Below are 27,269 nucleotides of genomic sequence, written 5' to 3'. Positions count from 1 at the left end.
ATTTTTAAGACCATTGAACATGTATAACAAACATGTTACAAATATCTAAATGCTACGGTGATCAAGCATGCATTTTTCGACAGATATCACATGTTTTGGACGTACAAATCGAATATTTCTATTTTGTTTGTTGTGCGTACATATACATAGTTTAATAATTCTACACATATGTATAATTATTTCACTGAGATTGAGACCTGGGTTAGTTTTTACAATATAATAATTATAATAATCGTAATTTCGTCCTGATTTGCGCACTGAGTTGGGTAGATTTCAAGACACATTTGACCTTAGGTACAACGTTAACAACATTTAATACATAAAAAAATTTCGAAAATTTTACAGCAAACTAAATAAATATACAATCACAGAACGTTACAACGAAAATTTACAATGTGAAACCTTGAAAATTATTAAATAAATACTATACAGAATGTACACTTAGAAATAAAATTAAAAAGAGTACAGTTGAAATAAAACCAAATGTGATAAGTACAGAAACGGTATTTACAATTATTTTCTTTTTTTTTTCAAGTTGTATTTTCCTGCGTGTACATCTGAGATCAAAGCTTTTTGTTGTATTATCGCATTTATTATTTTGCCGAACACTCTGCAATTCAAGAGAGCTAAAATATTGACAATTCAACGCGTTGGTACGTCTACTAGAATTTTTGTCAATCTTCAGGCACCACACAGTCTCATCGCCTTGTAAGAGCACCTCTAACCTTCCTATGCTAAACTAGGTAACAAAATTTTATAAAACGTTTCCAAAATACTTTGTCCTCTCTATCACAATTCATATTAAATCTGCGAACCGATCTTAAGTAGAATATACAATCATTATAAGGTTTTCTAAATATCTCTTATTTGTTTCTTACTTTATAAAAATCTACTATAACAATTACTATCACTATTTCATACAAGCAACAACATTCATACGGTTCTTTGTAAAATTTATTAACATTACAATCAGGTTTAAACTATCAAGTCGATAAATCAACAAATTTAATAAAAGCACCTTATGGTCTTCTTTCGATTGCCAAAACAACTATGAAGTATCTCCTCAAGAAGGAGAAACAGAAACTGTAATTTCCTTAAAACTAGCAGATTGGTATGAAATAGTGTAAAGTATTAAATTACAATCTCTTTCTGGTTTAATTATTACAAATAACCACAACCTGTATAACATAATTCACATCACAACCTTCCTAGCAGTCCAGTAAAGGTGACAAGACACTTATTCTTGATTGACGTATCATCGAAGTCCATTTTCGAAGAAATCCGAAGATATGACAGTGATTCGTATTACACTTTACATTGAGATCTCGTAACGAAAAATTGGTACATGTGCAAAGTGCAAAATTCGTTGTATAAATCCAAAATAACTCTTACAATATCGTCTCTAAAAACTCTCGAGTCATTTTATGTACACCAATATATTTAATTCAGAGTTACTACAATTTCTAATAAATAAATTCATTTCGTGTTTTAAGTTGTACTCTCGAGACAGTGAAAATTCACTGGAAGAAGTCTAAAGGCAATCACGCGCCCGTGCAATCGATTTCAATGATGTCCTTGGGCACCTCCACGAACTGGTAGACTAACCGCTGCCCATCTACCTTGGCCAAAATGCCTCGCTGGTAGTAGTACCTCAAGGCGCGCCCCATCGTCTCGTAGTTCATGTCTGGCTTATTCTTGTGCATCCCCCACAGCCGCGAAACTGCCTTCGAGTCCACCAACTTGAACACCCCCTTCTCCCTATTCGTCCACTTTATGTATCTTGGACAGTACTCCCTGTCTTGGAGCAATTTGAGCAAAAATTCCCACAAATACGTCGTCGAGCCCTCGCGACTCTTCCTCTTGACCGAACCGGGTTCGCCAATCTTCTGCTTCTTCACTTTCTTCAGCTTCCTAGAAGTAAAACCCAGCAAGTAGGGATCATCGTATACACTCGAACTCGCCGCCTGAATGACTGACGTCGGAATAGCGTGTCTCATTGGCGGCGACGGTGGAGACGGCGTTGTGAAGGGAGAGGCGGTACTATTATGATGGTGCATGTGCTGGTTCTGCTGGACGTGGTGGTGCTGCTGAAGAAGGTAGCTATTGTACGTGTCTGGTACTGGAAAAAAAAACACGGTCAGCGACAAAAATTCAAACAAACGCCGCATCAATCAAAAAAATCAATCAGAATCTGGCATAACAAGAGTGTGGGAATGAGCCTCCATTCAGAGGCTTTTAAGATTCGAACCGGCTGTCATTCTTTCCGCTTAAAATGTAGGTCAGTGAGGGCGTTTTTAAATATAGGGATGTTGAATACAACCACAGGTAGAAGACATATAACGTCAGCAAAGGGGCAAAGATAGGATTTCCTACCCCGGAAACTAATTATGTTCTCAGAAAAGAATTATCTCAACAGGTAGAAATTCAGTAATTTTGAAAATTGAGTGTTGAATGATGTCGAAAACGTGGGCGAGAAAAGTTTACGCAATATTTGAGTTAGCGATATTATAAATTTTCCGAGCAAATACAATTCTTATCATTTTTTACAAATCGCGCATTGCACAACGCGATAATTTTTCTATATCTTTTTATCAGATTAGCAGTGGAAGTTGAGAACTGCAATGACACACTTTTATCAAAAAAAGATCACTTAAAACTTACAGACATTTGTGGCTCTTATCATGAATAGCTACAACAAAGCTAAGAATATCCCATATAATTCTTTTGATTGCTTCCGACAATCAGTCCGTCGCGTATTAAGAGCTGTTTTTGTTGACGGAAGTTCGGAGAAACAGATAAATGTGTCTAAAGCACTCACGAATGTTTTTAGATAAGTTAAAGTAGTTCTTCATTAAAAGAAGGATTTTCTACGCTAATAAAACCAAATTAGAAAATGTTGTTATGGCAAAAAAAATCATATTAATTTTAAATGAACAGTTTCTCCTTTATGTGGATGTACCTAAGTACGGATATTGATTGGAAGCATAAAAACAATGAAGTTCTTCGAGCTTTAGAGTGGTTTGAGTATCGTAAACAAAGAAAAAACTTCAGTACAAGCTAATCAATGAAAAAGGCGAAGAACGTTACTTTCTTCAGAAGCAAGTTTTTAAGCCTCGAGACGCGGTTTTAAAGTTTTTCATGACTCATTTCATTACGCTTCCAACAATGATTACATATTAATTAATTTTTATGAACTTTCTCCGGTTTTAAATAGAAATGCCGCAATAAAACCAGATTTTAGCCATGTTCCCACAGGTTCTTAAAATGCATAAAAAGCGTAAAAACTCCACTACGATGGCGTAATTCTTCAGTTTTGTAACGATGGTGTGTATACGAGTGGTTCCGTCTGGGTGGGCGGGACGGGGAACCATCCAACCAGCAGAGAACATTGACCAGGAAACGAGGTTCTAACCTTCAACCGCCACTGTCCTTGCATCGCGAAAATAGACGCGTTGCAACTGCACGAACATGCAAGTGCACTCGATTGTAAACGTTGGGAGCTTTACGCCCGGAATTTTCCGGAATCGAAATGTCGGAATTTTTAGAACATACGCTGTCTGCACCTAACGAACAATTAGACGGTCTACGGTTGATAAGAAAATGGGATACTAATTGGGTCTAGCCGACGATAGGAGAAGTCATTAGTCTAGTTATTGTGATCTGCGACCTTTGGAGGTTAAGGCAACACCCAATGTTTATCAAATCCCCGGTATCGATTGGAAGTTGTGAGATATTTAAACTAGAACTTCAACTTGACTTAATAGAGGAAATTGTTTTAAGCAGGAAATGTCATTTTAGGTTATCAAATCTCAAGAGAATAATTGACAAATAACTTGGCTTCCTTTCCGACAATGTTTTCACATCGGACGTATAAAAAAACAAAGCTGACTGTTAGTATTTCCTTATAAAACTATACTCGGAATTAATCTTTGTTTTTGCTACCAAACAACAATCGTCATCAAAACAGCAAATGGTAAATTAGAAGGCGGCAGACGAACAACCCACGTGTACTACCTGGCGACAATGTCACGGGTACAACGATCTTTGGTACCTCTGGTTAAACAAACAGACCGCACCAGTGCAAAAACCGCACCGTAAAATTATGTGTAAAGTTCACCCAAAATCCGTAAAATCACTATTAGCAATAATAAAACTCCGCATACTTGGTCGATGCTTAACAATGTTTATAATTATGCGATACAGAAACCAGACAACAGGTGACCCCTCGCTTGTAGGCAATAAAAACAGCAATTACTGCCTCTGTGTAAAGACCATAATAATTAATAACAGTTTTGCTCCGATCCGATGTAGTTCACAAACGTAAAAAATTACCTTCTTTTCATGCGATTTCTGCCATTTTCTACCACACAGACCTTGTTTACGCGGTGAAAACTAACTTTCATTTAGAGAGTTATTAAAGGCAATCATTTTACTATTATTGCACGTGTATGTACGTGCGAGTATCGGTATTGTTTCCTCCGGGAAAACCTCAGTTTATTGTAAAAATGTCTTAAATTTTAGGCCTTCACTAAGTACAGCGAAAATGCTTTTGTAATTCCAGAGAAGGCCTCGAACCATGTTACTGCCCCTGACTTTGAACATGTGCTTATTCACGTTTTCATCACTTATAGTAATTATTTATCTCATGATCATGGGCATGATTTATCAGGTTATTGAAACATGAAAGTAATCGTTAGTTATATACAGAATTTTAACTAATTATTGCAGTCAAGGTAGTGTGGATAAACGCATTGCTAGTTCCTTTTCACAACTACAATCATTATTGAATAAATAAAGCACCTATTTCACTAGTAGCCCAGTTACACATTTTTTTTGTTTATCAGAATGGCAGTAATCTAGAGATATAGAAAAATACAATTAATGTTTACTTGTTTGCTTTTTTATTACGCCTTAGACTTTATCACCTAGAAGTAGGTATATCTCAATGAATCACTTCCTCAAATTGATAAAAAAAAATGGTGATAATTTTCAATTGATCATAAAGTAAAATCAGAGAGAAGTAAAAAGAAAATTCAGACAGCATCAATTCTCTTGTAGCTGATGGCCTCCACGCGGGAATTGTCAGGATTCCAATCCTGCTCATTTTCATTTCCTTTGGGTTTCTTCCCAGAAAAATATCTTTAGCGTCATAGCAGATCGATGAGACTCCCAGAGTTTCCAACTCATTTTTCCTTTTACTTTTATACGAGCGGGTCCTTCCTGCACGTGTCGCATTCGCCAGTAAAAAAAACACCGCAACCGGAACTCGTCGGCGCGAGCCGATTTTTTCCTCCGCGAATGCGATGTCCTGGAAACGCTCTCTTCCGAGAGTAGTCCCGTCGGACCTTGAATCGGGCGGTCACCCCATGCATCTCCCCCGCCCCCCCAGACTGCGCCCCGACCCGTTGCACTTGCAATGATATAATTATAGCCGGTGCACATGCGCCCGCCACCGTGGCCTTCACCACTCGACCGACCTGCACTTGCCATACCTCGCTATCTTCTTCTCTTCAGGATTCTTCGTTTTGTTTTCGTAACTCAGCGACCGGAAATCGCTGATTGCGCTACGTGCAACGCCATCGTTGGAAAGCGAAATTGAAATATCACTGCTGCGATCCATAATTAAGCGGACTCTTGCAAGAATCAACGGCTGCTAGCAGGATTGAAATTGAAACTGTTTCTGCAGGAGGGACTGTGGTGGGTTTTTCTACTAGGCTTGGAATTGGTTCTTCGGGCGGGTGACCTTTAATCTACATCTGATGTCAAGACACCTCTCCGCTAGCGTAAATGGTCGAATAATGGGGCTGAGATCCAAGAATTCATTACGCCGATGGGGATACATTTTCTGCAACTTTCTTGGAGCTGGCAACTTCTTTGTTACGAACAGCTTTATGAGTTCCTCTCTATCTCACTATCTAGTAATCTTCCGTTTTATTGCTGCGTTATAGAAGAATTACTTCTTGGCGACGACGCTAGTTTGCTGCTTTTAAGATCATGCATATTTATAGATTTTCATTACGATCGATACAGAAGAAAGCGACTGAAAAAGTTTGGCAATAAACCAAACATGTTTCCACTAAATTTGGAGACAAAACGAAGACGACGTTGGCAGTGAATGTATTGACGAGATTTGCTTACACATCTGCGAAAAAATTCGCAATGTGTTGGTGGTATTTCAGAAACGCAATAACAGATTATTACGGATTTCCTTCCAGACTTACATTACGTGTTAAAAATAGCAAAACCTTTCCTGTGACGCCACTGCACTGTCGTTTGAAAGGAAACGGGTTGGTATTGGCCATATGGCGAAGTCGTCAACCAATCAAATCCACGCAAACTTGCAGGAGAATGCATTTCAATAAATTTAGATGTAGAGCAAGCCCACCCGGCCAGCAGGACAATTTCTGTGATATATTTTCGTTTTTAATGACCAAACGAGAACTTATTCCGAGAAAGAAATGTTACGGAAGCACAACAGTAGCGACGAGCAGCGAGAGTATATCGTAGCGGCTGACCTTCAGCTCGCGGAAAGTCGCAAATAGAGTCGATGAACTAGTGACCGAGGACTTCATAGACGGACAAGCAGCGGCCATTTTTGACACGCCACTGGTTGTTACTTTCTTTTCCATCACCATCTGACGTGAAAATTAGAGTTTTGGAGAGACAGCCAAACCGAAGAGTTAAACCAAAAGGAGCTGGTCTAGTGTTGAAAAAATGAAGAGTTGGAGTAATAGACATCACTAACCTATCCCAGCCAAGGCGTGGTGAGCCGTCTAGCTATGCTAGACACAGTGTGAGTCTAGTTGGTTCGTTCCACTCTAGGCCACTGGTTTACTGTTACATTGGCGGTTGTGAATGCTCTACATGTTTACAGAAGATTTAATTTTTGTCGGAGATGAAGATGCTTTCATTGTCTTGACAACAACTGCTGTAGAATAAAATCCCTTCAAAATCCAAAGGTCGTGGTTTTTTATCACGCAGCGTTTTCCACCGCCAATTCCTCTGTTTGCAAGCATGAAATATTCACAGTCCACCGTTTGCTGAAGTTCTATTTACCTTCTACATATGAAAATTTTTCCTGACCAGCATAACTTATTGAAATTCAAACGAACGTTTTTTTCTCATTCAGTGGCAAGGATCTACATGTATATTAACGTGATTATATGATTTTAAATTGTAGATTGACCGTATTATCATAATAGAGTCTTGAATAATGCATTCCGAGGTGCGTTATCGATGCAAATATGCAATTTTGGGGATTTTTGCGACGGCATAATTTTAATCGAGGTGACCGAGATCAGTTTTGGCAATATTTTAAGGATATTGAGGGTTATCTCGCCATGAATTGCAACAACACTTTGTTGCTGTGGATTCCATAAAATAAATATGAAATAACATTAAGTACATAGATACCACTGCATATTAAAGTGATAATTACAATAAGATAAGAAAAAATCGTAAATAAAAAAAGTCGCGTCTTTAAAAAAATATGTTACACAAGATCCACATTTATCGTGGCATTATTTAACAAAACACACTGAATAAAAAATAAGAAAGGTCATGAATGTGTAACTCTTCAATAATGACGATGATGACCTTTTATTAAATTACCTATTTTTGATTACGAGGTAGCGGATGGAGAAACTCCAAAATTATCGAGACTGTATTGGTCAATAACTCGAAATAATCAATTATAAATAGCCAATGAGTTGGAAAAAACAAGTCGCGTCGTTTCCATTCATTATTAGGTAGCAAAAAAAAATTGGCTGAACAGTGCCAACCATTTCGTGAAAATATGACCAACGCAAACAACTGGTTGATTTAAATTTTCATTAGCATTTCGCTGACTTGAATCCAATTTTCATCGAACAAAAATGTAAATAAAGCGGTAATAAATTTGGCGTATTTTTTTGGATACTAGCTAACCTAGGTCAGTCCTAGGGGCCTGCAGTGGGGCTATTTAAAAAAAATTGGGCGAAAAGTCTACAACTCCGGCCAAAGGACACTTCTAGAACCGTCCGCGTGTCTGTGATTGACAATATGAAGGTGTTATTCCCCATGTAAAAAATGTGTAATGTCAGAAGGTCACATTCTATCGATTCTATGGTCTCGTACAACGACATCAGCGCATGGAAACTGAAAGTGGCAAAACAAACAGCGTCTATTTTAGTGAATCCTCATGACATTGTGCGAGGTCATGGTTTACGTAACTTAATAATAAAAAAGTTACAAACAGTTTGATATTCAGCTATCTGTCGCACCGTTAGGTGCGACTCTGACCCTAAAGTCAGCTTGATTACAATAAAAAATCGTCCGATTTTTTTTATCTCACGCCAAAAATAAGCCCCAAATGCATTTATCAGTGCGATGCTCCAAAAACCAGTCAAGGTTATACAAGCGGAATCTTTATAAACGTGACAGCATTCACACCAAGTACAACAAAACAAGAACAAAGATCAAAATTTTTGCTTACACCCTTAGCCTCAAGATAACTCTTACGATACAGAAAAAAAACTTGTCATTTTGTATAATTGGCACTAATTGAAGCGATATGTAAATTCCGAGGAGCGATTAGCAGAGTTGTGTCTGTGATACTTCCTGGTTTAAATAAATCTGACTTGGAACAACTTGATACGTCTACTTAATTACAAAGATAGGCAGGTAGAGTAGTTGCTGACAAATTACTTGTTTCCGAGGTCACATCTCCGTCTGAATTTATTAGCGAAGATGCAATTGTGTAAAAATAAAAATCAGTTAAGTACCTACACTCTGGTATTTTTTGCACACGGCGCATTTTTCTATCCGAATAATTATACACTACGTAAAAATGAGATCGCGGTTTCGCGAAGCTGTTATCAAGCAGTTTTCAATACATTTCGCTTAGTGCAATTTATAGGAACAATCCTAAATTCCGTTCATTCTATTTTCCTTCTTCTGACCTGCCCTAAATTGTAATTTGTTGAGATTGCCAAGTTAGACTAGTGGGAGGTGACAGTCTGGCGTATTTTTAAAATTTTAGGTGCCTAGATTTAAAAATACATAAAAAATCAACAAATAACCTCCAAGGAAGATAAACAGCACGTACAACTTGCCAAAAGATTTGTCTCTGAATACTTACTTGTTGTGAAGGGTTGGTAAAACTGCTGTGACATGTGACCCGGTGCCCTTTGACCATGGTGGGCGGGAGACGACCATGATAGCTGATGTCTTGTAAATAAGTTGCCTACGGGGGAGTGTATGGAGGGTTGGAGTCTCGCCTTTAACTCATCTGTTGATGTATGACCGCTAGAAGAACTGTCCACGTCCGAAACACCTGAATCGGCAGGACTCGGGGGCAAAGAACCTGAAATTCGCAGTGATTTTTATGACGGCAGCATCTTCCAAAATTGGTACAAGAAGATCAAGTGTTAGATAGAAAGACTACCACCGAATCCCAAAGTTATTGTTAGTGATAGAAGCTTTATTAGCACTTGTTCAGAACTTTTTGTCCAAATGCTAGTCAAAATTACGAATATGAACCTTATTAACCCACGCAAAAAATCTGGTTAATTTGTAGCTGCTACATGGCAATATGAAAGATAAACAATAGGCACTCTTAACCAGATTTCTGTTTGAAGAGCATTCAACAATAACTAAAATCTATGAATCTAATAAATTCTGCATACCTACCTGACAATAAAAGCGTACCTAATTAGTATTGCTTACCGGAGGGCCCATAATGAAGCTAATTCAGATACTGAAATTATTGCCAGGCAAATTAGTTTTTGGTAACGCTCCATCGAAGTCCGCCCGCCGAAAATCGGGGTGCAAAAATCGTTGGTCTTCGTGCCCGACTCCAAAATAAATCAAAACATTCGTGGTGGTGAATGCTTATGCAAATTGCGGACAATCGGAGTGACACCGTCCGATTAAAAGAAGTGACCATCAGAATGAAACCCCAAGTTCTCACGTAGTATCCTTTGAAGAACAGCAAATCGCAATCAAAGTATCCAACGGTCATCGTAGGTAACGACATAATCGGGAATCTCACAGCGGACCATTCTAACAACCGACTTGTTTACCGAAGAAGAAAGGGTGAAGAAACGGACGGACGATCGCAGTTGGTCCCAGCATTGACCCCGTCTTGTATAATAGATATGATTAATGGGCAGAGAGGTCAGCAGGTCACGCCGGACATTAAGGGATGGACCGGACATCGGTTCGCGGAATTAAAACAGGTTCGCGACTACAAAAGAACGGGTTGCACATGCCAGGGGTGTGTTGTTTATTTACTGCCGGTCGAGGGGTGCAAGACATGCGTGACTAATGGGCCGAAAGGAAACTACGAGCACTATTCTGCTTTCTACCTCCGAGAAAAGAAAAACAAACACTTTTCCTTAATCTTCTTAATTTCGCAAGCGCGAAGAATAAAACAGAATTTTGAACGACCATGACTTTACTCCTTTGGGGGTAAATTTTGTTCAAAGATAATTAGAAATTGGCTAAGATAACAATTACCATTTATAAATAAAATCGTCATAACGGTCATAACTCAAATTTGGCAGATAACCTTCTCGACAGATCAAAATCATAATTCATAACTATTTATATAATTCAAGACTCTCGACAAAAGTAATTTGAATATCAAAATTCTCAGGACTATGGAAAAAATGACACGTCCAAGACAAAACAGTGTTGGGACGACATTAACAAATAGATGTCATCAGTTTGAATTGTTCTTATGCAGACCATCACGTTGGGATTTGCCCCGTGACCCTTGGCTCCCACGAGGGATTAGAGAAGTCGGCATGTAAATGGTTTATCACATTAGGATAGGTGTCAGGAAGCAGGTAAAGAGGCAACAAGATCAGCGCCTTCCAACAATGTAATTACAAAGTTCTTGAACAAAGATGCGTCACCTGATAGCAGCCCTGAAGACACAAAAAATGGACCACTCCAATCAAAACAATGTAAACGATACCGCATGGACTCAGCCGAACAAAGTCACTGGAACGATAAGGGTGAAAAGCTTTAAGGCTCACATAAATACCGAACAAAAGTGCTGAAAAGGATGAAGTGCTCTGGTTGGATAAGAATTTCAGGATCCTGAGAGAACGTTAAATATCTGCGATTTCATCAGCAATAAACAAAACGTAACCAAAAGGGGAAGCAGAAAAAATCAAATTAAGGGAGGAGATATCAGATTACGGTTTAGTTGACCACTTAACTGACCACCTAACGGCATTCGTCTAGTTTTTTCCCACAGCCGAGGATTACGTATCGAGTTTAAACTTTATCTATTTAAGGGTTGAAAAATTGAGCGTAGAACCGGACATCGCTTCTGGACTGACCAGTCGGTTATTAAAAGAGTGGTCACTAATTCCGCTCAGAACTAGTTTTCCGGTATACGTTTGATGTAATTTTTCCTGATAGGGTTTTGTTGGGAGATTTTTGGAGACGTTCCGGTCAAGGGGGACGTTCCATTGAAGGGATTTCGATTTTTATTGAATTATTCCGTTTAACCGACACGTCACAAAGGGCAAGACACAACCGTTGCTGCTTCAAATTTCACCAGACAGGATCAATATTATTCTTTGCAAAAATCTTTCAAGTCATGATGTGTTATCCCAGCACTACCACCCCCTCAAAAACACAAATATTCAAATTTCACCACAAAAGGGTGCACCTCGCTGCAAACAGCTGCTAATGCGTCCTGTTGTTTGCTCTGAAAGCTTGTTGAAAGCTTGTTGATTGGAAAGCATACAATTTCTGTGACAGATTGCACAGGATTATGCAGTTTTCGTGTTTTCGAAATACCAATTCTAACACGTGCGCAAGGGTTATTCAATACCCTTTGCATCTGCCCAGGCTGGACACATTACAAACAACATTAAAGGGACAAAAATGACCGAACTGAGTGCTGCTAAAAAAGCATCTCGATGATTAAACCTACCAGTTGTTGTCGTCGGATACCCGGATTTTCTTCTGCCATATTCACACAGAGATGGATGCTGGAGATCGGTACGTTGTCTTGAAAGCAATTGGTGCAGATAATTGTTCTGTTCCTTATCAACTGAAAAGAAAAAAAAAAATAAGATTTTGCGTCATCGGAAAAAAGTTTAAAAATAATATTCGCGCTGGCATCTTGCCTGATTCACATTCGTGTTTTCAACCATCATTAATTCAAGTTGCTTAATGAAAAGTGTTAAAGTATGTACGTGCTGCTCAAAAACTATACGAGGGTTTCCAAATCATTCCCATACTTGCGTTATCCAGGTTAATGTCTACATTGTATTTATGAATACCACTTAAGCCACCTTTGTTTTAGACTATTTTTCAGATTATGTAACAGTGGTAAATCTTAAATCAACATGTACCATTGTGGAAAACAGCTCGGAATTTGCCGATCAGTTTGGTGAATTTTATTTCGAAGTATATTACATGAGCTTCACCAATTATTCAAAGCTGTTGGTTTTCAAAAATAAATAAAGACAGTTTGACGAACTTTCCTCTGTTATACCAAGTTTAGCAGCAGAATTTTTGTTCCCAGAAAAATCCTTTTTTGTGGCGATTCAGATCTCTCTGAATAAGTGATTAATAAATTTCGCATAATTAATTAGCACTGAAAATGAAATGCCGTTTACAAAAGCAACAATGTCAGCTCCTTAAGAAACATAAGTTAATTAATGTCACGTTTTGTTGTTGATTTCTATTAGAAACTCCCACTAGCAGCGTGAAAATGATTTTATTTGGGCAACGAATGGTATAATTGCGGCGTTTAGCAACGAGAAGTGTTCCACATTTTTTCGTCCAGGAAATGGTCATCTCGGAGATTTTTTTTCGGCAATTAATTTAATAGGAGGTGAACCCGCGTTAGAAAACTAAAAAAACACCAGGCAATGGGACCGGAAGGGAAAGTTCCCTTGACCTAAATGAGAATCACTTGGAGTTAACGGCCGATCTACGTGTTGAGTTTCGTCACATTTTCACCATAATATATCAGAGATTATTTCATCGAAGAGCAATAAATTTCTTCGTGGTTGATTACGAAAAAATGCCCTTTCGACCGGTCCCGCAAACCAAGTCAGTAATGAATTATCAACAGTACTCGTACCAACATACAGATATGTCCAATTATGTAATACACGTACATGCGTACCGGTATTTATTTTTCTAGAGTTGCCGGCCTTAACCCAGTTCGCAACTTACTTTTTAAGCAAGTCGACATTACGTAATAGCCGGTTCAGAAATACCAACTTCCTTTAAAAGGACTCGTTTTTTCAGCCTCATTTCAAAATTACCGGCCGAGTCTGCTCACAATTTCATCCGAAATCTGACATTGAGACGGCGAATTTTTAAGTGGTGTTATCCAATAAAAGTCGTGTTATTTTTTTATTAAGCGAGAGCGAAAGCAAAAGCATCGTGTCCCAGATACCTCGTTTCGACACTTGAACGGACGCCACTGGTCCATCTGTCGGATTCCAAAATCCAACCACGCAACTGATTTCGAATCAACGCTGTTTTATGTTTTCGGTGACTAACAAAGCGGAAAAGAATAATTATTTCCTTTATTTCATCAACTTCCCCTACACAAAGGTGATATTATCTCCCAAAGGTTAACTGCAGGAACTCGAGATAAATTAAATATGAATACAATACGCCAACGGCGGCGGCGGACAAACACCGGCTGAGAAAAAAACGTCTAAAATTTAATAATCCTGAATTTACACAAAGCGGCATTAAGACTGCTCGTTATCAATACGTGTAGGAGGAAGTTATTTAATTTAGCACAAAAAAATTAATAAAGTCTGAGTATGAAGAGTGTAAATATAACTCCATTCATGAACGGAGGCGGCCTAACTGGGTCAGAAAAGATTCGCTTTCGGATAACAGCTCGTCGTTTAGATGAGTAGAAGTTACGCTTTCCGCCGACAAACCACTTTTATTATGCCCGTGCTTGGCTTTTCTATTTAAATCTACCGTGACGACTTTAATCCATTTGTAATAAGTGCGATGCTTCTACAAACACTTTAAATAAACACTCAAAAAAAAAAATCTGCCATTGTATAATAATTTGGCAATGACACAAAAATTGTAATAATAGCTTTAAACAGACGTCAGCACACTTTCACTGTTATCCGCGTCTAATACCATTAAACACAACGTCGGTCGGCACCATTAAAACAATTTGGGCGAGTTGCAAAATACTGGTATCGATTTTGGTGGGTTCGGCCAAGATTTAAATGACAATACTTAATGCATATGGAAAGAAGAAAGTTCTTGGGGTTGTTATCTAACTAAAAAGTACCCAGACGATTTTATTTTATCGCTAAGTCTGCACCTATAAAACGTTCATAAAGCGTTCGTTGTTTCCGTTCCGTCGCAGATTTTACGGGTTTCTGCGTATTTTCCAAGAGGCTTGGGTCGATATGGCTAGACAAGCGCCCTTTCCTGGTGGGTCAACGCCATACAGGTCATATGCATGTCTGCAAAAGCAGTCATGAATTCTGACGCTTCCAAGAAAGCTCGCCGATTTAGAAGGTTTCCTTTTCCTGTTGCTTCAACGTTTAATCAAATTATCAATCTTGTTTCCAAAACCAAATATCGGAGTGATTTATAGGTTTGTCTGTAACTTACATAGTAATGACATTGAAAACGATTTTTTCTATGGTGCTATCAGTAAATATTTTACAAACACGTCGAAAAAAATGGTCAATATTTTCAAGTCACTGGCCAACTTATGTAAACTACGACTAAATCTAATACTAATTTAAGAATTTATCGCTGATAATGTTTATAGTTTGATCAAATGTTTCCTATTTTTTTCCTACAACCTCTGTCGTAAGTTGAGTATTTGTTTTGCGAAAATCGAAGATAACGCCGTGATGAATCCTCTCCCTTACGTAAGTGACAGTAGTTTTTCTTCTAAAGATGTTTATGTATTGATTGGAGTTAGCGATTTCAAGTCATTGACTTGATTTTTTCAATAACACTTACGTAAATTTGGCAGTTTTAATATCGCATGATTTGGCGTCTTAAATTTAAGCTTCAAAGTCCATTTTTCTGTGCGTATTAAAGACAGGTATTGCTTAATTGTTGCTAAATTAAAATGTAATACTAAAAGTATTCTTTCCAAGTTGGCACGTTGTGGTAAGTTACTCAATTTTGATCAAGAGCCTCGTAAAATCTGTTTTTCCTGTAGCTATTCCTGGCCCATAAATTGGCACAATTTTTGGGCTATTTTTTATTGGACTGATTTAATAAATATCGCCGTTGCTCAATTTAGGTCAACAAGCGGCGCATTTTTCAATTGCAATTTAAAAATATCAATGCACATGCACTCAACGAGATCTTGCAACTGACCTCATTAATTCTGCATCAACAACTCGAAGCGCCAGTTATCTTTTTTATGCATTTGAATTTGGTTTTCAGTGTTGATAACTCGTGCAACAGGAAGGTCGATTTCTTGTTGTGTAATTCGACAAAACAAGTGAAAATTCGTAGGAGCCAACAATAAGAAGTGGATTATATAATCCTCCTACGAAATCGAGTGGATCTGGTCGCACTTAAGATGGAATTGGGTCAAAGCATGTGAAATACTTGGATTTTCTGTTACCTCGATGACCTCCATTAAGACGTTGCGATGTTGCCAAAACCGTTTCCAGTGAAAGTGACAAGCATCAAGGTTGCATCCATCATGATTTCCGTCTGACGAATACGATCAATTGTTTCATTATATCATTTAGCACCTATTTCCGGTCTTTGTGAATAACAACAACGCCGGCAAATTGCGAATAATACGCGGAAACTAATTGCTGCCAACTATTTCAGGAAAACTACGCAATTTACGCGTGTTTGTATTTTTAATGGCTCCGTCAAGAGTTTTTTTGGCAGGTATTAATACCCGCGTGAATCCTCTCCACGAAGAATGACTCGAGCGCAGCAGCTACACCAATTTTTTTTTTCTGAGCAGACCTTATCAAAAAATTTTCAAAAAGTGTTCTTATTTAAAGAGCTTGAGTGTTTTCTCTCGGGCCATTTTTAAAATTTTAAAAATAGCCGACAGGAAGTTGTATTATTTTAGAGTCGCAAAACATAATAAGCTGTGTGTAGGTATTAAGTTGGTAGCATTTTCTTTGTTCAATGATAAGTCTACACTTAGACATTCCCTTTTAAAACCTCTTTTATAAATAAAACCGAATAAATAAGAGTATAATTATAATACCTCCTGGGAGGGTAAAACCAACAGAAATTTAATTTAAGGTCGAAATGCAAACCACCACTTGTCAAAATTTTTGGCACCAATTCCATTGAACCTCCATGAGTTCCTCTACAGGTCTCGAAAGGGTCTTTCCAGCACATAATAGTCCAATTTCACAATCAATTGATTGAGTTATAATTACAATAGACTACTGTACATGCTTGATTAGAATCCTACAGAAAACGTGTGGGACATTTCAGAAAATTTATAGCAATAAACAGCGTAATCACTGAGTAAAAAAGCGTGAAGACGTTGCTTTTGTTGAGTAGAATGAATTATCAACAGAAACGTAAACAAGTTGTACAATTATGTGCCCAAGAGAATTTTTAAATTAATTAAGGACGATAATGATTCTTTTGTTAATGCTGTTTTGTTTGGAAGATAAAAAAATTGTTCATTCAGTATTAGCCTCTGCTCAATCGTAAATTTAGTAATAATAGCTCTTTATCTTTATCACATTACAATCGTTTAAAATAAAAGTTTTCCGTTAAAATCAAACGCCACGTATTAATCAAAGTCTAATTCTAGTAAATTACTGCAGAAAATTGGAAGCTCAATACTAACGTGGCAATCCGTTATATTTTTAATGATATCCTTGCATGAAAAAAAGAGATCGCAAAATGCAATTGAATAAAAATAAGACTGACCTGTCCGAGTGTTTTTTAAATAGACTAATTACCATAAAAATGAATTCCATTATCTTGGCGGACATTCGCTTAATCACCTCCCTCGATTATTAACCATTCAGAAGCAAACTCCGGGCTCCGGCATTTCCGGAATAAACCACATTACGTCAATGAAGATAAACATTTTTAATCTCGCGCGTGATAACAATTTAATGTCATCTTCAACGCGGAAATACCAACGTCACTTTATTGAGGTGAAACGAAAAAAGAAACGAGAGAGAGAAAACGAGACGAAAATAGCCGAGCGTAGGAGCAAAAGTTTCGCGACCACTCTCACTTTCGTATGGACTTGGCGGAGGATACCGGTGACGTCATCGCCTAGTTAAACGCATTGATCGTATGTGACGTAACGACGTCCATCACGTGATGGATTCTGAATTTTTACAGGGTTCGCTTGCGGTATTGGCTTTTTCCACGACAAAAGCGGATTTTCTCGGATGTTTTCGACGAGTAGCCGGGCGAAAACCGGAACCAACCCGAGAGTTGAAGTGAGGAAATTTACCGGAATTGGAATTTATTCATGAAGGAAGACCACAAACACGGGGGATTTGGGCAACGTGACACTTTTTTTATGGAAAATTAGAGGAGCCGCAGGAACGGGGAATTTCAAGATGGCCGACGGGGATGACGCCCTGCCAGAGAAAATTAGAACAAATGAAGATATTTCTGGACACAACAACTTGTTTACTGCGTCGTAAAATTAGCGAGAACATAAAAATTATATTTTTGGTACAAATAACTTATTATCATTATTACTATTATCATTTATCACCTATAAACTGTAGAACCATATTTAAAACGTACAACTTACAAGCAATCAAATTTCAGTATTTACACGCAAGCAGACTGAGGATATCCATAATCGTGAGAGTTTCGCAGATAAAATTTTGTGCACAATTCAAATCTCATCAAAATGGAAGCACGCAATGTACTTACAAAATTAAACATTTTTTTATCTTGAAACTATCCGGAAGTTTAAAATAACAATAACAATAACAGTCACTCCTCCTCCGACAATAACCGTTTCTAATTCACTTTCGAACATGGTAAACAACAATGTAAACTAGTTTAAAAAAAGAGTTTTATGAGGTATAAAATGAAGCCTCTACCTAAGTTCACTACAACAGTTACCATTTCTGTTATCTAGGGTGGCATTCAACTTTGACAACGTCCCGTTATTTCATAGACAGTTATTTACCCCGAGTTTATGGGCCACTTAAAGGGATGATTGTAAAACCAGCTACTGGTCATAAAATTCGTAATAAAATTTTAGAACGTCTGCGTATTTATAAACGAAAAATAACACATGGGTGCGTTAAATTTCCCAGGAGCTAAAATTAAAAAAAAAGTGGATGATATTTGAAACTGAACAATCGGATTAGGTTGAGCGAATAAACAAAAGCGAGAAATTTCGAAGCTGATACCAGAGGCGTAATTTCCGGGTGTGGACTCAGGAAATAATAGGATCTTGACAATCTGGCATTTTTCCGGATTGTCTTGTTTTTTCCCTTCTTAATAGAGAAGCAATAAAAGTGGTTCAATCGGACACTTTTGAAAATAGCTGCCGGAAGCTGGTAAGTGATTTCACACTTTGTCATCTTGTGAAAATGTAATTTTCGTTTTTTCAGGTCCTGAAACAACAAAACAGGCCCACTTTGTCACGGTTAATAAATCTGAGAGTATTCCACAGGTAGTCATTATAACACGTTAGTATTCAAGTGGGGGAGTTGTAGTTAGAATATCCGGAAATGTCTCTCTAGATTCCAACGGCTCTTGAAAACCGACAGTGTGAAATCCTTTGAAACGTCCGACAAATTGAGGAATGGACGGTTTGGGCCACTGGATTTCTGACCTTGTCTAATAACACATCTACCAACAGGAAAACGTTCGAACAATGCTTCAATAACCAACTCATAAAAACTAATTCGTCTCATCACGCCTTTATGTGGAACGACAAACAAGAACAGAAAAGTAGACATTTTCCTAGTGCAATCGTCGCCTCCGTTTAGTTAAACAATAAATTAGCGAATTAACTGTGTCGGCGTCCTTTAGTTTCAATGTCAAACTGAGCGAGGGCCCTCCAAACACTGAATAAATCAAAACAAGGAAGCTTCCCGTTATCGATTGCCAGATAAAGCGGCCTTGACCCAGAGGGTGGTCAAAACAGGGAGGCTCAAATTTGTTTCAACCCTTGTCTCAATCTGGAAGACAAATCAAAAAACTGTACTGAATAGATCTTAATTTTCGTACGTACTTCCGATGAATTTTCTTGTCGAAAGCTCGTCATTATTAGTATTCATTAGTTTTCATTTAGTGGATTATTATCGCCCCGTGTTTATAAGGTCAACACCGGAAATCCTAATTACGTGTCCGTCGTGTTAAATAATGTCACAAAAATACGTCCTTCGAAATCTCGCTCCCCAAAAATCGATTAATAACGTCGGAATTCAAGCTTGAAAGGGTTAGATTTTTTCCGTGGATCAGGTCGAGATTTTTACCTGGCCTTACCCACTTCCACAGATGAATATTCAAAAAATTTAAATGGACTCCATTATTTGTGTGCGGGCCGGGTGAAATCGGGTTCTTCGAACTGTTAATATCCCGAAAGGAAATAACAATTACGATCAAACAAAAATAAATTATCCCAAACCTTGAACCGAAAGCAGAACGATTTCCTATAACTCGATTTTTTTTTCGAGGGTGGGATTCCGGTTCGCAAACTGTTCGCCAAAAAAACCGTAATAAAGCGTGCCGCCTCGAAAATTAAGATCGCCGAGGGTGGCAGGTATAAAGGATGCACTACCTGATACCGTTCAAGGGTGGCGGAAAAAAGTAACGGTATAGACGAAAATGGGTCAAATCTTTTTATTGCACGCGTTTGAAGAAACGAGAAATTTCACTGACGATTGTAGCGTAGAAAATGTTGGGAATCTGAAGAAAGTTTGTGCGATTTAATGGTTTCACATTTTGCGCGTTGTGGCTGTGGTTTCCATAAAAATTGCTAAAATCGGAGTTATTGAGGTTAAGGACGACGTTGCAAACTCGAGTAAACATATTTATTATCTTAAACATCTGTTATCTTTGTTGCTTCACACTGCCTGGAAACGTTTTCCCGGGGCAGAAAATATAAGCAGAGTTGCGGAACGCAGATTTCAAAATTTTGCAAGTGAAGAGATTCATTTCTCCTTCTTAGGAGGAAGGAAAAAAGTAACCGGAACAATTTACCTCTTATGGCTTTATTAATCATCGAAAGGAAATCAGTGGTCATAAAGACTTTGCCTAGCTAACCTTTAACAAGCGGATGTGGCTTGCTAGCTTGTGTCAACTTATGGAGATGACTGTCCCTGGAAAGGTCAGACACCCGCGCAATCCGATGGGTTCAACACTTGCCACAATGGTACCACCGTAAAATTTTTGTAACAAATTCAGTAGAAGGTTGAAATTTTTGACCGACAATATAACAAAATAACAACAAACAACCTTGTCTATGTCAACAACCCTAAATTGTATAAAATAAATAAGTGACATCCATGCAATTTTTTCTGCCACTTACATCTTTTGATCAGATTTTTTTTGTACGGTTTGTAGTCGGAGCCTGCTTGCAGAATCTTATCTTCCATATCGTCACTTTCTGTCCCGGAGTCGCGGAGTCCGGTCGGACTGATCCTTCCGCAGTTGGTCCGGAGGTCCAATGGTCCATCATCTATGAACATGTAGTCGTCACATTCCTCCTTGATTCCGGGCGAAGATCCCGGACTTTTAGTCAGCGGCGAATCCGGATCGGAAAGCGGCATTTTGCTGATCGTCTTGATCAAAAGCATGAGAATTGTAGAGTTTACAGCATATTCGCACAGTCACAATGTAAACACTTTGGCACTCGCGTGTATTATGTTGCACAGAGGATACCAGAACACGACTTACTCGCCAGAACGTGCAGTGCAGACTAGTAGGGTTCGAATGTCCTACTGACTCAGATACGGCGGTCGTGGCGACGTCGGGAGCCTTCGTCAAAGTGCCTGCCTCTTTACTTTCATTTGGACACGGCGTGAATGCGCACGAGTTGGGTTAGGTTAAGGCATCATCGGGGCAGCTCGGATATTCCTATTAGATGATAACGTTTGCTAACGCCGTCTAATGCTGAATTAGTGGAAAGCCACTTCCGTGTGGGCGGAACACCAGCCGCTAGAACTAGAAGGACCAACGCGGACACGCTGGCGTTGTGCTCCAAAGATAGCTCAAACACCAATTTTTTTAGCTCTTTCAGATTTTTTTTAGAACTTGCCTCAATGGCACCAAAGCTCAAAAAATGCATTAATTGTAAAAGCATTTTCATTAAAGTAGAATTAAAACCTTCGTACCTAAAGTGATCTAGTACTGCTAGATAAGGACTCTGAACATCAAATTTCACTTTTTTTATCATGGCGAACACTATAAATTATTTGTGTTTAAATGTAAATCGATGCTTTCTCCATAAAACAGGAAATTTATTACAAGATAGTTTATACAAAATAACCCTCAATTTACATGAATAATTCAAAAAAAACAATATATCGATTAAGAGAACACAAAGTTTTCGGATTACAGTCAACCACAAACTGTCAAAGATGGTAAAATCTTGCGGTTAGCTTTAGAGGAAAATGAGAATACAAGCAGTTGCTTGAGATTAAGAACGAAAGTGATACATTAAAAAGAAACAGAATATTTTGACGATACCTTTACATTGGATCCTCCATAAGAAAAATGTCTTGGCACTCGACTTAATGTTGCATTTAATTAAATATGAAAACAGGTTTTCATGTTTTTAGATTCAAAAAAATTAACACAGCAAATTCAGTATAATATGTACCTACACACAAATAAAATTTCAAATAAATTTTAATTAATTTAGATTGTTAATGATTAAATGTAACTGAAAATCCTCATTGCAATGTTGCTCTGTATCATAATTCAGAGCATCAAAATTTGCAAATATTAAACATTTTTAAAAATTAATTTTGTAAAACATTGCTCTTAATATATTAAACAAAATATTTATTTATACAGGGTGTCCCAGAACTCGCGCCCCAGAGAGCAAGGGAGGGTGCCGACAGCAATACAGATGGTAAATTTCAAAACAAAAATTGACTAAGTTTAATAGTATTCGAGAACTGATAAAAAGTTAACAACCAATCCCAAAAGCTTATTCGAGAAGTGGAGTAAATGGCCATCCCAATTTCCTAGGCAACGAGAGTCTAATGCTTAACTGACCAATGGATGATAGTATGTGTCCATAGTTACCAATTTTCAAATTCTGTTCAGCTTCGGGATTGGCTACAGTTTTTTTGTCTTATCTCGGTTATTTTTTGAGTTAAAAAATTATGGTTTCAAAATTTTGGTTCAGAATTGTTGCCTCCATTAGCCCTTTCTCTCTGGGGCGCGAGTTCTGGGACATCCTGTATGTTATTGACAACTTTTTGTACTTTCAAACCAACCGTTCAGTACTTCAAACCCCGAAAAAACTCTTTTTCCCGTAATTTAATTACCTTCATGCAAGTTCAACGCTGTTTAAATTATGTAAAATACCTGGACAGTACGCATAATAACCAAACTTGTTTAATACTTTATACGTGCCAAGGTTATGTGCGGTAGCCTGCGGATCAAAATTTTCGTCAATCCGAAGAATCTGTCAAAGCTGATTTCAGTACCGACTTTCTGAATGGAGAAAATTTGTCGGACTTATGAATAAATAAATATGTACAATGTTTGCCCACATGATCTACACAATTTGTAAAACGGCTTTGTCAATAGCAGTTTCGAAATATCTAAATCCGCAAAAAAGATTACAAAATGTTCGAGATACCAAAACTTGAGGATATGTGTAATTTGGACTATAGAGATAAGACAAAGCGTATCACAGCCTTTTGGCCTTGTAAAAAATTTTTGAAGTTGTTTAAGTTACAACTTATTAAAAATGTATTGTTGTGCCGAAGTTTGTTTAAAAAGGAAGAAATGTAAATTTATTCCCATTATTAATTTCGTAAAAGAATACAAGAATCCGAAGTGGAACATTTGCAACAAATTAAATAAAATGGAGTAATATTTAATAAACAAAATTTACATGTAGACAAAATACAACAAGGTCACATTTCACAACATTTTCTAGTATCTCTCATTTATCTAGATAAAAAAAAGCAAAAAGTAGAAATCAACATCTCCGATCTACAAAAATACCAAAACAAAACAATTTAAATTGCTAGTGGATCCAAACTCGTAAACGTGTGGTTCTATTAATAGTGCCAATTTTCTTCTATCTTTATAACACTATTCAAAAAATGATGCTCTTCCTTGTAAAATTATGCATACATTAGAAACAAAGACAACTTAACCTTGACATTATATAAAGAAAATCTTTGTCACATTTGAATAAATAAAAAATATCCCATTTAAATTCATAAAAGTTGTGTTAGCTCCAATCTCGGTTAAATTTGTACAAATTTTAATTCTTTAGTAAACAGTAAAAGAGATAGTGATGGTTTGATAAGCTATGATGGAAAAGTAAAATCCTAGGTGTTGGTACGCTTTTTTAATCCAAAGGCCTGTATTTTTAGAACACATCTGCGTAATAAACGCATTTTATTATCCAGCTTATGAACATTTCCAAATTTCTCTTTCTCTAATATCCTTGTTTTTCGGTGTGTGAAATTATGTAAAACTCGAAGATGCTAAAGTAGACCATAGAGATGTAAAGACTCGTTTCTTTGCAAAGTTTCGCGACGAAATAATACCAGCAGTTGCACGTGAAGTCAATTAATGGAGAGATCTTCTAACTATTGTAGGTGTTTTAGTTTAATAGTCTAGACATTATATCGGCAAACAAAACTGTAAGACGTTGACCAAATTAATGAAACTGCTGAAGAAAATATAACAGCAGAAACTTGAGACCTCAGAAAACTTCTTCTCCAACAAATGCGAATAATTCAGCCAGTAGCAAAAGTGAAGTTTTTAACAATGTTAAAACTGGGAGTCTGGTTCCCCAAATTTCCACATGCGAATTTATTGTAAAAATAAACTTTCAGTTACTACTGCTGATAATTGTTTGCAGCTGATAACGTACGCTTACTTGACGTCCGTAAGTGTAAATTAGTTTTTGTGTCTTATCTAAAAATATTTTAGGTGTTAAACCCAAGCAGTTAAAATCCCACTTAGTTTTCATTTACTTTTTCCTGCAATGGGCTGAAATTCACGGAAAAATGAGATTCCCATCTAATTTGCTCCTGGCTGTGGTTCATTTAAAAAAGTGGATTTTCACCTTTTGTATATTTAGTACAAGAGCCCCAAGATTTTCCATCTTATTGATTTCCTTTATTTATAACCGTTATCAGAACTGGTCTTTTGACTCCAACAAGGATGTTTCCTTTTCTTGCATTCATCTTAAGATAACTCTGTTTTATTTTAAAAGTGCCATTAATTCGCTTAATTAAGCAAAAAGTTTCGCTTCACTTCCATCAATTTCATAACCGATTAAAAGGTCTTCGAAATGAACCATTATGTAATTCTTGGTAACTACGACATTGATGTTAGTCGATTATACTCGTACTTCCTTTTCGGCAAAGAATGTGCAGCAACTCGCTAATTTTAAAATAAATACCTGTGAATTAATTCGTGTAACAACAATGCGGATGTGACAAGAAACAGTTCAAGACTAAATCCAAAACTGCTTATTTAGTAAATGAATGATGATTATTTTAAAACAATAGAGCAGCAAGGTCGGTGAAGTTTCCAGCTTTGATCTACAGTGTTGTTTATACAACACACTAAAATAATTTGTTCTTGGTTGTGCATTTTTTCCAAGGTTGCAGCGTAATGATATTAATGAAACGTCAGTTATAAGAATGATTTAATTAAATGCAACGACCTTTCAAAAATGCAACGGCCCAAGAAGATACTAATTAAGTGACCATAATAATATAAAAAAAGGTGACTACCTCAAAATTAGTAGTTTTTATGTAACAACCTTACATGGATAATCAAACAAATAAAAATGAATAGAATATTGCAAAAGATCTTATCGGTGTCATAGAAGATAAAATTTATTATAAAAGTAGGCTTTTATGATCATAAGTAGTTGTGCCTAATTTCGAAATATAACAATAAAGACTACCCATCACAGTTGACATCACGCATCGTGATAATTTTATTTAAAACCTGACCCATCGTGACCTTGCGTTAAGATTTTAAATATCAAAATTAATTTAGTCTTGTATGAAAAACCCTGAACTTGTAGCAACATAATTCCTAACAATCTGATGACTTTAACCAGTTTGTGATTGCAACAGTTTCCAAGTTTCCGATCTAAAAGCGATTTTCGATAGTACGACTATTTTTACGCGAATGAATAATGCAAGAAGAGACTTGAGTTTTGTCGTTATTTGTATGTGTTTATCGTCCATAAGTAGGACATGACTCCTCATAAAAAAATAATAAAATTTTATTGAAAATTCGCTTTTACTATGCAAAGTACAAGTGTAGATGTCAGTGTAAAAGTAATCGCTCGAATTTCGTAATTCCTAAATAGCGTTCCAGTTGCTAATCGAGTTAGGAAAATGAACGTTTTTGTCAGTATCTGCAAACGAGGGTTTTTCGTGTCGGACCAGATGAAAATATGTAGAAATCTATATGTAAAGTTATTTTGGATGTCACGTTAACCCACTTCCGTCTTCATTATTTTTATATTGTTCGTACGAAAAGTATCCAAATTATTAATAAATCCCGATGCATGACGTAGGAAATGGAGCTGTCGAGCTGTTTATTTCAAAATATAAGATATGAGGTTAGATCAACATCACAACATCTATTTTCCTCTTCGATCTGACACATTTTCATTTAATTATCAATCGATAGTCCACGCAAAACAAAAACAATATCGACACACAAAGTGTTCAATAAACTAGTCTTGTGAGCTATAAATTATGTAAAGCATCAAGCTGCAGTATAAAATAATCCAAGCCCTCGTATGTCAAAGTATTAAAAAGTATAAATCGAGTAAAAAATGAAGTCAGGGCCTTGACGTCAAGGAATTATCGTTGACTTCAAGGAAATGACTCATTTCCATAAGACTCAAGTTTTTGACCTAAAATAATGTAATTCTTAACAGCAACAAACGTATTTTCCTGTTTACGTTCTTGACGACATTTGGAAATTAACAACGGCGGAAAAAATCGGTGAAAACGAAGCGCGTCGAAAACCAGGAAGAGAGTTAATAATTCAATGAAGTCTGATTTAATGTTTATAAACTAGAAACTAGAATTAGAGTCAAGTTCACTACTCGGCACGCCGTTATGCTTGTTGGTTTCACGTTTCGATTTCTTTTTCTGGAAATAGAGCGGGATATTATTGGTACTCATGTCGATATCATTTTCATTTCTCTCACACGAAATCCATAATAGAGAGAAATTGATCATTAGGCTATTATTATATTCGGAAAACTATTAACAAGGTAATGACTGAATGAAATTAATAAATAAAAGAACAAACGACGTTTTTCATTTTATCTTGACAAAATGAAAGTTGCCTACCTAATAAAAGATTTATTTATTTCCCGAAAATTCACAACTATCCATACAAGTGAAAGTCATTAATTGGTCAATAACTGCTTATTTTTGATCTACACGTACGTGCTTTATAACATTGGAGTCACTCTATAAGTACTCATGGATATCAATTTTAAACATCAAAAATAGAGAAACACATTCGTTTATAATTACGAAATTATGGCGTGCCTGAATAACTCAATCATTCCCGCGGTGATCCCTTGCATTTTAAATAAGTTCCATTTTCAGATTCTCTTATTTACATTTTAAATGTAACAAATAAGTGAAAACGTTGTGGGAAAAAGATAATTTGGCTTATTATGTAATTTTCTTGTCTATACCTATTGACATGCAGTTTTACATCTTTAAAAAAATTAAAAAACCAAAAAAATAAAAGGATCGACGGTGAAAAAGATGAAATAAAGGAAAAGTAGGTACCTATTAATAATACGAAAAAGGTAGAAAATGGAAGAGAAAACCTATAAAATCAAATTTAACGACATTTACGCCGCCATGCGCCAGACAGAATTATTATTTAATAAAAATTTAATAAAAATAGTTTTTCAATTTTCCCTACCAATTTCAATAACACTGTCTAACAAATATCTTTTATTATTAAAAATTATAGCTCATTAAGGAGAGAAGCAATAACGTAATGTGTGGTAAATGAAAAATACAGTCCCATAAAACAATTTCCGGAAAGAGAAGTGAAAACACTAAAAAAGAAAAACTATCTGAAAGTCGTAGAAGGGCAATAAAATTTGAAGAATGTTG

The 27,269-nt window shown here is 36.8% G+C and overlaps 1 protein-coding gene across 5 annotated transcripts in view; it reads right to left on the bottom strand.

Annotated features, from left to right (window-relative positions):
- Nucleotides 1-936: 936 nt before the first annotated feature.
- The window catches only part of Eip74EF (Ecdysone-induced protein E74), a 120,876-nt gene continuing 94,543 nt past the window's right edge, over nt 937-27,269 (bottom strand). For 4 of the 5 annotated variants that reach the window (XM_088038430.1, XM_088038428.1, XM_088038429.1 and 1 more), the window contains exons 6-8: nt 11,933-12,052; nt 9,119-9,343; nt 937-2,119 (exon numbers count right to left, since the gene is read on the bottom strand). In XM_088038430.1, coding sequence (XP_087894556.1) covers nt 1,542-2,119; nt 9,119-9,343; nt 11,933-12,052 — 923 coding nt within the window. In that variant the 3' untranslated portion in view covers nt 937-1,541. Of the gene's footprint in view, nt 2,120-9,118; nt 9,344-11,932; nt 12,053-20,479; nt 20,849-27,269 lie in introns of those variants that run through there. The other variant, XM_088038431.1, reaches the window with a different exon arrangement.

Source organism: Gnatocerus cornutus, chromosome 6 (assembly GCF_029298725.1).
Source record: "Gnatocerus cornutus isolate USDA-ARS CGAHR chromosome 6, icGnaCorn1.1, whole genome shotgun sequence".
NCBI lineage: Eukaryota > Metazoa > Arthropoda > Insecta > Coleoptera > Tenebrionidae > Gnatocerus > Gnatocerus cornutus.
This window is presented reverse-complemented; position numbering and strand designations above follow the sequence as displayed.